General features: G+C 44.6%; 1 protein-coding gene across 1 annotated transcript in view; it reads right to left on the bottom strand.

Moving 5' to 3' along the window:
• Nucleotides 1-12482, bottom strand: part of esyt2b (extended synaptotagmin-like protein 2b) — a 269639-nt gene that overhangs the window by 27372 nt on the left and 229785 nt on the right. The window contains exons 16-17 of the mRNA XM_034175565.1: nucleotides 6138-6236; nucleotides 4642-4773 (exon numbers count right to left, since the gene is read on the bottom strand). Of these exons, the coding sequence (XP_034031456.1) occupies nucleotides 4642-4773; nucleotides 6138-6236 (231 nt within the window). The remainder of the gene's footprint in view (nucleotides 1-4641; nucleotides 4774-6137; nucleotides 6237-12482) is intronic.

Here is a 12482-nt window from a genome sequence, read left to right as displayed (position 1 = left end):
CTGTGGCGGAGGAAGCCGTGTGGTTCCGGTCTTACCTTGGAGAGGCGTCTCCTATCTTCGAGCCTGCCCACACGACACTTTTGTGAATTGACTGTTGTTCATTTCCGTGATTGGTTGTATTCGTTGTGCACATTCACAACAGTAAAGCGTTGTTATTTTGACTTACTCCATTGTCCGTTCATTTGCGCCCCCTGTTGTGGGTCCGTGTTCCTACACTTTCACAACACAGAATGTGGCTTGGCATTGTCTTGCTGAAATAAGCAGGAACGTCCCTGAAAAAGACATTGCTTGGATGGCAGCATGTGTTGCTCCAAAACCTGGATGTACTTTTCAGCATTGTTGGTGCCATCACAGATGTGTAAGATGCCCATGCCATGGGCACTAACACACCCCCATACCATCACAGATGCTGGCTTTTGAACTTAGTGCTGGTAACAATCTGGATGGTCTTTTTCCTCTTTTGTCCAGTGGATACAATATCCATGATTTCCAAAAACAATTTGAAACATGACTCATCAGACCACAGCACACTTTTCCAGCAAGGTCCCCCTGCTCAAGCCAGCACATGTCCAGGCCCGTTTGAAGTTCACCAGTGACCATCTGGATGATCCAGAGTAGGCATGGGAGAAGGTCATGTGGTCAGATGAGACCAAAATAGAACTTTTTGGAATCAACTCCACTTACCATGTTTAGAGGATGAGAACAACCCCAAGAAAACCATCCCAACCATGAAGCATGGGGGTGGAAACATTATACTCTGGGGGTGCTCTTCTGCAAAGGGGACAGGACGACTGCACTGTATTGAAGGGAGGATGGACGGGGTCATGTATTGCAAGATTTTGGGAAACAACCTCCTTCCCTCAGTAAGAGCACTGAAGATGGGTCTTCCAGCATGACAATGACCCCAAACACACAGCCAGGGCAACTAAGGAGGGGCTCCATAAGAAGCATTTCAAGGTCCTGGAGTGGCCTGGCCAGTCTCCAGACCTGAACTCAATAGAAAATCTTTGGAGGGAGCTGAAACTCCAAACCTGAAAGATTTGGAGAAGATCTGTATGGAGGAGTGGACCAAAATCCCTGTTGCAGTGTGTGAAAACTTGGTCAAGAACTACAGGAAACATCTGACCTCTGTAATGGCAGACAAATGTTTCTGTACCAATTGTTAAGCTCTGTTTTTCTAGGGGGTCAAATACTTATTTTATGCAATAAAATGCAAATTAATTATTTAAAAATCATACAATGTGATTTACTGGATTTTTTTTAGATTCTGTCTCTCACAGTTGAAGTGTACCTATGATAAAAACTACAGACCTCTCCATTCTGTGTAGGTGGGAAAACCTGCAAAACTGACAGGGGGTCAAATACATATCTATAATACCTCCCCACTGTAGATGCAGCAACAAACTGTGTTAACTGACAATGGATTTCTGAAGTGTTCCTGAGCCCACACAGTAAGATCCTTTACACAATGTTGTTGAACTTTAATGCAGTGCCGCCTGAGGGATCGAAGGTCACAGGCGTTAGTTTTTGGCCCTGTCGCTTATGTGTAGAAAGTTCTCCAGATTCTCTAAATCTTCTGATTATATTATGGACTGTAGATGATGGAATCCCTAAATTCCTTGCAATTGAACATTGAGAAACATTGTTCTTAAACTGTTGGATTATTTTTTCATGCAGTTGTTCACAAAGTAGTGATCCTCACCCCATCTTTGCTTGTGAACGGCTGAGCCTTTTGGGGATGCTCCTTTTATTCCCAATCATGACACTCACCTGTTTCCAATGAGGTGTTCTTTGAGCATTCATCAACTTTCCCAGTCTTTTGTTGCCCCGTCCCAACTTTTTTGAAACGTGTTGCAACCATCCATTTCAAAAGGAGCAAATATTAGCACAAAAACAACAAAGTCGATTAGTTTGAACATTAAATATTGTCTTCGTGGTGTATTCAATTGAATATAGGTTGAAGAGAATTTGCAAATCATTGTATTCTGTTTTTATTTACATTATACACAATGTCCCAACTTCATTGGAATTGGGGTTGTAGTAGCCATAGTGCATTTCAGGTAGTATGTAAGAGGACCTGAGCATGCATGAAAAAAAAAGTTTGACTTAAGTATTTTTATTGCTAAAACATATTTCTCACATGACCAATACTGAACAATGAATATATTTTTTCTATTCAACAGCATTGTTGGCTCCCCCGCAAGACGTAGTACTTAATAAAACTATACAAATCATCCCAAATGTGTGTTTTGTTAATAGTCAAATACAAGATTCTTTAGGTTCTAACATAAGTGCTCATTTATGCTTAAATACCGTACAGAAATCTGTGTGCTTTTCAAATGGTGTAACCATCACTATCCATTAGGGTGGCCAGAAAATGTATAGGAATTTTTTTTTTTTTTTTCAAATATGGTATCACACACACCCCTATTTTGTGAGAATCATTGAAAAAACAATGTCTGTGAAATTTTAAGCCAATCCAATAAGTGGAAGAGGTCTCCCAGAGGCATTAAAGATCAGTATAATTCAGGAGGATTTGGAGCATATGAAGTCTTTGTCCAAAATTATCACAAAATGTCAGTTTTCATCAAGGCTGTAAAATATCAATTACAAACAGATGCAAAATCATCTCTCAAAAGCTCAATGGCCTGTCAAATAAACGTCAAGAGATCCAGTCTCAAGCATAAGAGATTTGGAACAGTTTGGTAGGGGATCAGCCAGATCACACACACATGCACAGGGTGAGAGCTCATGCTGACTCTCCATGGAATCTGAAGTGCACCGTGTATCCTACCCATCTGAAGAGATCCATGCTTGATATTGCAACCACAGTCATACAACCACAGCTGATTTCAATGAAATCCTGACTAAAAGTGATCAGCAACGACAACTGTTGTACCAGGTGGTTGAGCACCACTGAAAACTAGTCCCAAGAGATGCTACAAAACAACTCATGTGAATTCAGTCTGTTACTGTTTGATTACTCATGCATGTCTGAACTAGAGACAATCCGAAACATCTCAGTTAACTGTTGTTCTCATATTATGACTGCACGCTAAGAGTAACTTTAAATTGTTTGATTCTTTCAGCACTGAAACAGTTTTCCTATATTTTAGATATTAATGTACTACAAAAATGGTTCTTTCATGTTATTTTTTCAATAATAGTCTGATTTGTTACATTATTAATGTTGACACCTATACTGGTTCAATAACAGACCATTGGTTCTACAGTTTAATCTTTAACAATATTTCCACTTAAACAAACTTTTATTTAAGTTTGAATAAAAGTTAGTTTAAGTGGAACATATAATCGCTGTAATACTTGTGTAATAGTATTAACGAAAATGTAACTATTTGTAGAAAGTGATATAATTAAATCAATAAATGTTCATCATATTTTGGTTCTGATGCATTTTATTCTTGATTATATTGACCAAAGGTTAAATTCAGTCAAATTGGAAAGGACAGAAATCTTTATGTAGTGTAATGACACTGGCGTTATTCTGGACGAGACTCGCTGAAATTTCTTATTTTGCAAAAAACAGTGGTGCCTTGGGAGACCACTTAGACATGATGGACTTTCATGAAATTTTAACATTTTTTCTTCACCATTTCTCCTAAATTGAAGGGGTGTGCGACTTGAAAGTCAAAATATTTTTTTCTTCGGCCACCCTACTATCCACATAGGCTACTTCCAAGTCGTTTATGTTGGAGCCTACATTAAAACATCCACTAGAGGGCACTGCACACCTTCTTGACAGTTTCAGACATCATACATAGCAAAGCTAATTATAATATCCCAGTAGTTGTGTTTCTTCATTGTGGCATTGTGCCTAAGGTTGTGTCTCTGTTGAACTTTGGCTAAACTGCCCCCATGATCCCTGGCAGTACTCTGTCCAAATCCATAAGCTTTCAGAAAAAAGACACAAAAAACAGATTAAATGTATGCAGAGTGCAGAAAGAAGGCACCGTCCATATCCTATTCAACACTGAACATAAAAAAAACCCTCAACTCTTCGCCACAAACTGACACTATCTAAGAGCATGAGCTGGTGCCATGCATTGCCGCATCCAACATACCATGGAAACAGCTTGGGTCCTGGCTGGGCTATCACCCAAGCAGGCAACCAATCCATCCAGTGGCCAAACTCAACAAAATCTTCTCATGATACACACATTAAAACTTTAAACTTAACTTTAACTTTTAACTTAAAACTTTCCTTTTCGCTAAGGCTTATAGTTAGGGCTGGATCGGGTGACCCTGGACCATCCCTTGGTTATGTTGCTTTAGACGTAGACTGTGTTTCATAATTATTGTATGGCCTTGCCTTGCAATGTGGAGCGCCTTGGGGCAACTGTTTGTTGTGATTTGGCGCTATACAAGAAAAAAGTTGATTGATTGATTGATTTAAGTAACCACTGAGGCGAGAGAGCAGATCTTGTGCTTACATTAATCAATTATTCCCGGCTGCATATTGGAGGGCAGCACTTGAGCGACTGGACAATGCTCATCGCTCATGTCAGCACTTGTATAGCAGAGAGTAACACAAGGTTTTCTGAGCTGAGCAACATACTCTGGTGAACAAAATCTGTGCTTTAGAATATACTGTAAATCAATAGCAGCACAAAGTAAACTCACGTCTGGTCAAAAACAGGGTTAAGAGTCCTCTTCATGGTGCTGGTCTTCCTTCGCCCGGTGCGACTCTTGTCAGGCAGTAGATAGAGGCGGATGAAAGGATCTGAGCCATCTCTGGTGAAGGCTAGCAAATTACTGAGGACACGCAGGACAAAACGGATCCAGTCACACATTGCTGGAGACCACTGCATACATTCATTCTTAAATCTTTGCAGTCCTACAGGAAGGTAAGGGTCCCGTCACACTGAGTACGAATGAGCACGAGCCAAGCCGAATCAGACGTAATGTAAAAACAACAACAACAAAATAAAACAGAATTCATGCCAGATCTAAGAGGGAACAAGAACTGCGGAGGATAGCTGTCCGAATACCCTGAATGCGCTCCGCCCCGCCCCGACTGATTAGTGTTTAGTTTAGTTTAGTTTCTTTGTTTATTTGAGGGACAATGTACAGCATCATTAAGCTCAAAGAGACAGAGATGAGCTGCACCACTTATAGATAAACAGCTAATTTCCATACACAGTCCCTGGGCACATCAAATAAAGTAACAATGAAATAGCACAATATTCTAAAACTCCTCCTCCACAATAAATCACTTTCACAGGCAAACAAAGTCAGACCATATCACAGTCAGTCACAATCACGTCATATCACTTGCATTCATCTACCACAGAACACTTCACCATTCTCCACACAATACTAATCAATTTCATTTCTACTAGTATTTACAACACAGCTTAAGTCACTTTAAAATCCATGCCCCCTAGAGGCTGTACTATTACACATCTGAATCAATAAACAGAGTAGACTGTATGTAAGAAAACACAGAAATAACACTGAACAATTTCTTACACAGGTGAGAAAAAAACAGCCTCAGAGTCAGTGCTGACACGTGCCAGGTGCACGAACCTCTGAATGCAGTGCAAATATAGGTGAAACAAATAAGGGTTACCCAGACAACTGTTAGAATACAGCAAGAATATGACGAATGCACTTACATTGCCGTAACAGTGAGGTCCGATAGCGGGTGGAGGAAATATAATCCAGTGCGCTTTTGGTGCATTCAGGCACAGTCAGGACATTCGGCCAGGATCTGAAATGGCGGATCATTTCAAACTGGTCCTCGAACACGATCAGAATGCTTCGAATGACATTTTCATGGCGTATGAATATTTAGATCTCAGGCAGATTGCTGTCAGACTGCACTTTGACCGCTGTTAGACATTTTTCCTCCTCGACTGTTTTACACGTGCAAAACATTCGGGGCGGCCACAGGAATCAGCCGACTGTTTAGACATGCACTTCAAAACTTCCGGAATGTGAGCTGAACTTTCATTCAGGCGGCATTCGGCATCATTCAGCCTCTAGTGTGACGGGGGTATAAAATGTATACCAAAGAATCGTTGGCGACAGAACAAAATTAATACATAAAAAGAGAGCAAGCCCCTAAGAAATCACTTGCAAATAAGACCCACACTGTATGTAGTCGTGAACCTCACCGGCAGGCGTGCACCACCACAATGAGTTTGTTCCTCTGTGAGCTGTGTCGAACAGTCAGTTGAATCTCACCCAAGGGACACTGGCTGGGGGCTGAGCCACTATTAAAAATACACACAAACAAAAAACTCCAGAATGTGTCAGCACCACTTTCACACATTGCATAACTATATATATATATATATATATATATATATATATATATATATATACACAGTAGTGTTCAGAATAATAGTAGTGCTATGTGACTAAAAAGATTAATCCAGGTTTTGAGTATATTTCTTATTGTTACATGAGAAACAAGGTACCAGTAGATTCAGTAGATTCTCACAAATCCAACAAGACCAAGCATTCATGATATGCACACTCTTAAGGCTATGAAAATGGGCTATTAGTAAAAAAAAAAGTAGAAAAGGGGGTGTTCACAATAATAGTAGTGTGGCATTCAGTCAGTGAGTTCGTCAATTTTGTGGGACAAACAGGTGTGAATCAGGTGTCCCCTATTTAAGGATGAAGCCAGCACCTGATGAACACGCTTTTCTCTTTGAAAGCCTGAGGAAAATGGGACGTTCAAGACACTGTTCAGTAGAACAGCGTAGTTTGATTAAAACGTTGACTGGAGAGGGGAAAACTTATACGCAGGTGCAAAAAATTATAGGCTGTTCATCTCCACTGATCTCCAATGCTTTAAAATGGACAAAAAAAAACAGAGACGTGTGGAAGAAAACAGAAAACAACCATCAAAATGGATAGAAGAATAACCAGAATGGCAAAGCCTCACCCACTGATCAGCTCCAGGATGATCAAAGACAGTCTGGAGTTACCTGTAAGTGCTGTGACAGTTAGAAGACGCCTGTGTGAAGCTAATTTATTTGCAAGAATCCCCCGCAAAGTCCCTCTGTTAAAAAAAAAAGCTGTTTCTGAAGGAAAACCAAGAAATGTGAATGAACTGTGGAATGGTGTTAAAGAATCTTGGAGTTGAATAACAGCTGAAAGGTGCCACAAGTTGGTTGACTCCATGCCTCGCAGATGTGAAGAAATCATGAAAAACTGTGGTTATACAACTAAATACTAGTTTAGTGATTCACAGGATTGCTAAAAAAGCGGTTTGAACATAATAGTTTTGAGTTTGTAGCGTCAGAAGCAGATGCTACTATTATTGTGAACACCCCTTTTCTACGTTTTTTTACTAATAGCCCAATTTCATAGCCTTAAGAGTGTGCATATCATGAATGCTTGGCCTTGTTGGATTTGTGAGAATCTACTGAATTTACTGGTACCTTGTTTCCCATGTAACAATAAGAAATATACTCAAAACCTGGATTAATCTTTTTAGTCACATAGCACTACTATTATTCTGAACACTACTGTGTATATATATATATATATATATATATATATATATATATATATATACGAGGTCTGTGAGAAAAGTATCCGACCTTTTTATTTTATGCAAAAAATATATGGATTTGATTCATATGTTTTTACGTCAGCCAAGCTTGAACCTTCGTGCGCATGCGTGAGTTTTTTCACGCCTGTCAGTTGCGTCATTCGCCTGTGGGCAGGCTTTGAGTGAGTACTGGTCCACCCCTCTCGTCGTTTTTTCATTGCGAGGAAATGGCGGAATGATTTGGGCTTTGTTCCATCAGAATTTTTTCAGAAACTGTTAGAGACAGGCAGCTGGAAACCATTCGGAAAATTCACATGGCTTTCGGTGAAAATTTTCCGGCAGATTTCACTTTTAACAAGAGATTTGTTAAATTTCTCTTATACTCACTCGACTGGTAAGCCACTGAAAGCCGAGATAGGCATGTCCCAACTTGTCCTCTGACACTCCAAAATGGAGGTGTTCTTTGTCTCGCTCCATCAGCAGCTCCGTCGTGACGCACAAAGCCTCCGGAAAATGGCTGATGTCCAGCTCTTGTGATAACCAGAGAAATTGCACACGACGGTGTTGGGAAAGTGTAGGAACACGGACCCACAACAGGGGGCGCAAATGAACGGACAATGGAGGAAGTCAAATAACAACACTTTACTGTTGTGAATAAGCACAACAAACACAACAGATTACAACAATAGACAAAGAAGTCAATTCACAAAATGTGTCACGTGGGCAGGCTCGAAGATAAGAGACGGCAAGTCCCGAACTCCCAGGTGGCCACTGCCTCCGCGTGTCGGATCTGGTACTGCTGGCGAGGAACAAAAACAGTTAAATGTGGGTGCGTTTGCACCCAGCAACCCGTATGGCGGGAAAACCACCTCCACCTCTCGTCGGAAGAATGTCTGCTATTTAACGCACAAAAGTAACAAAGTGTTAATGTCAAAAAGACAACACAGTCGGCTGAGTACTGTACCTCCTAGGTAGAGCGATATCTCGGCAAAGAGGTGGAGATGTCGTCTTGCTGATATACCACTGCTGATCAGATGATTGGTGACAGCTGTCGTAGGCGATAAGTGACAGCTGTCACCCCGGCTGCTCTTGTGAGGCGGCAGCACCCTCTGGTGCCTGGAGCCCGCACTCCAGACAGGGCGCCCTCTGGTGGTGGTGGGCCAGCAGTACCTCCTCTTCAGCGGCCCACACAACAGGACCCCCCCCCTCAACGGGCGCCTCCTGGCGCCCGACCAGGCTTGTCCGGGTGGCGGCGGTAGAAATCGGCCAGGAGGGCCGGGTCCAGGATGAAGCTCCTCTTCACCCAGGAGCGTTCTTCGGATCCGTACCCCTCCCAGTCCACCAAATACTGGAAGCCCAGGCCCATCCTACGGACATCCAAGAGCCGGCGCACAGTCCAAGCCGGCTCGCCATCGATGATCCGGGCAGGAGGCGGCGCCGGACCCGGAGCACAGAGGGGTGAGGTGTGATGCGGCTTTATCCGGGACACATGGAAAACAGGATGGATCCGCAGTGAGGCCGGAAGCTGAAGCCTCACTGCGGCTGGACTGATGACCTTAAGGATTCTGAAGGGACCGATGTAACGGTCCTGTAGTTTAGGGGAGTCCACTTTCAGGGGAATGTCCTTTGTGGACAACCACACCTCCTGCCCTGGCCGATACGCAGGGGCCGGGGTCCGCCGACGGTCTGCATGGGCTTTTGGCACAGGCAGCGGCTGGAGCAGTCCCGATGCCCTGCGGTGGTCAGCCTTGCCCCTGGCGCAGGTGGTGCAGGCCTGGATATAATCCCGGACGTCGGCCTCCAAGGGACGCCCACCAGAAGCGCTGCCGGACAACTGCCACGGTCCTACGCACCCCTGGATGACAGGAGAACTTGGAGCCGTGACAGAAGTCCAGGACTGCAGCCCTGGCCTCTGGTGGGAAGTAAAGTTTGTTCTTCGGCCCAGTTCCGGGATCCGGGCTCCGTGCCAGGGCCTCCCGGACGGTTTTCTCTACGTCCCAGGTGAGGGTGGCCACGATAGCGGACTCCGGGATGATAGGTTCCGGTGGATCCGACAACTCCGTTTTGACTCCCGGGACAAGGCATCCGATCTCTGGTTTTTGGTCCTGGGGCGGTAGGTGATCCGGAAGTCAAAATGGCCGAAGAACAGTGACCAGCGGGCTTGCCTGGGGTTCAGCCGCTTGGCGGTCCTGATATACTCCAGGTTCCGGTGGTCAGTGAAAACCATGAATGGCACGGACGTTCCCTCCAACAAATGTCTCCACTCTTCAAGAGCCTCTTTCACCGCAAGGAGTTCTCGATTGCCGACGTCATAGTTCCGTTCAGCCGGGGTCAACCTGCGTGAAAAGTAGGCACACGGGTGAAGTACCTTATCGGTCTCTCCGCTCTGGGACAGCACGGCTCCTATCCCTGAGTCAGAGGCGTCCACTTCAACCATGAACTGGCGGCTAGGGTCGGGCTGCACCAAAACTGGCGCAGTAGAGAACCGTCGTTTCAACTCCTTGAACGCGGCTTCGCACCGATCCGACCAGGTGAAGGGGACTTTTGGAGAGGTCAGGGCTGTCAGGGGGCTAACTACCTGACTGTAGCCCTTAATGAACCTCCTATAGAAATTAGCGAAGCCGAGGAACTGTTGCAGCTTCCTACGGCTTGTTGGTTGGGGCCAATCTCTCACCGCCGCAACCTTGGCCGGATCAGGGGCGACGGAGTTAGAGGAGATGGTCCTGTTGGGAAAGTGTAGGAACACAGACCCACAACAGGGGGCGCAAATGAACGGACAATGGAGGAAGTCAAATAACAACACTTTACTGTTGTGAATAAGCACAACAAACACAACAGATTACAACAATAGACAAAGAAGTCAATTCACAAAATGTGTCACGTGGGCAGGCTCGAAGATAAGAGACGTCTGTCCAAAGCAGAACCGGAACCACACGATTTCCTCCGCCACCGAACCCCGGGAATACTGGAGCCGCCAAGTCCCGAACTCCCAGGTGGCCACTGCCTCCGCGTGTCGGATCTGGTACTGCTGGCGAGGAACAAAAACAGTTAAATGTGGGTGCGTTTGCACCCAGCAACCCGTATGGCGGGAAAACCACCTCCACCTCTCGTCGGAAGAATGTCTGCTATTTAACGCACAAAAGTAACAAAGTGTTAATGTCAAAAAAACAACACAGTCGGCTGAGTACTGTACCTCCTAGGTAGAGCGATATCTCGGCAAAGAGGTGGAGATGTCGTCTTGCTGATATACCACTGCTGATCAGATGATTGGTGACAGCTGTCGTAGGCGATAAGTGACAGCTGTCACCCCGGCTGCTCCTGTGAGGCGGCAGCGCCCTCTGGTGCCTGCAGCCCACACTCCAGACAGGGCGCCCTCTGGTGGTGGTGGGCCAGCAGTACCTCCTCTTCAGCGGCCCACACAACAGACGGTCCCGGATCGACACAGCCATCCGTTTAGAAATGAAATGGTGGTTTCTGCCTGTCGATCAGAGCGCGGCGCGCCGTGCGCCATTGTGGGCCGTCCTTAAAGCGGTAGTAACACTCCTTAATCTCTGTGAAGCCCATAAAATTTTCACCGAAAGCCATGTGAATTTTCTGAATGGTTTCCAGCTGCCTGTCTCTAACAGTTTCTGAAAAAATTCTGATGGAACAAAGCCCAAATCATTCCGCCATTTCCTCGCAATGAAAAAACGATGAGAGGGGTGGACCAGTGCTCACTCAAAGCCTGCCCACAGGCGAATGACGCAACCGACAGGCGTGAAAAAACTCACGCATGCGCACGAAGGTTCAAGCTTGGCTGACGTAAAAACATATGAATCAAATCCATATATTTTTTGCATAAAGTAAAAAGGTCGGATACTTTTCTCACAGACCTCGTATATATATATATATATATATATATATATATATATATATATATATATATATATATATATTCCAACATACCATTTTGGACATTTTTCAGACAATATGAATGATAACACAAAACGTTTTTGTCACTCATGGTTAAGCCGCCGTCACACATAGCAATGTGCAGCAACCAGGCCAACACGGCAAATATGGCCATAATCTAGACACAGTCGGAAGGGAAAGAGGCGTGGTCAGCCGCGTCAGAATGCCTCGTGCACACCTGCAGGATGCAGCCCAAACATATACAGCTGCGTGTATATGTGTTCGTAATGGCTGTACGACCCGCTCCGCGTGCACACAAGAAGAATGGGCAGCTTTACCATCAGAGAACCTCGTCCACAACTACCACAAAAGACTCCAAGCTGTCATTGATGTACAAGGGGGCAATACACGGTATTAAGTATGAATTTTGTCGATTTGCTCATAAACTGTACATGAAGCAGGAATCGTGCAAAAGGTGTAAAATCATAGCTGCTTCCCACACCTCGTACACCTGTTGCTACAACTATTTCTGCACACCAGTGGCTGAAAGACAGTGTGCGCACTGTGCAAGGCCATCGAACCCTCTCGTGGCAGGTGCCGGCCAAATTCCAGCTGACACACACGAACATCTAACACAGATCGTTTAGCACTTAGAAAATGTGTGGCCATTCACACTGTCATCACAAAAACAGTCAGCAGATGATCACTGTCGAGCTGGATGTGAAATTTGTCTACAGTAAGTGCCCCACAACTGTGAAGCTGCAAAAAGCCACACGTGGTGCATGTGTCACGCTCCCCCCAACACATCTAGTGTGCTGGGGGCTGGGGGGAGGGGAAGCACACTTGCACAAAATGCTTATATATATGTACAGATCTGATCACATGGGGGCCGGACAGTCTGATGGCACACAGCACAGGGAGGGGCCTGTCACCTGATCACAGCACACTGACAGCTGAATGACAGACATAGAAACTACCGCCAGAACAGTTATATAAACAATTATGACAATACCTACATACCAATTACATGACAAATAATCTGTCCACTCGCTCGTAAAGATCT

This window comes from Thalassophryne amazonica, chromosome 1, assembly GCF_902500255.1.
Source record: "Thalassophryne amazonica chromosome 1, fThaAma1.1, whole genome shotgun sequence".
Taxonomy (NCBI): Eukaryota; Metazoa; Chordata; class Actinopteri; order Batrachoidiformes; family Batrachoididae; genus Thalassophryne; species Thalassophryne amazonica.
This window is presented reverse-complemented; position numbering and strand designations above follow the sequence as displayed.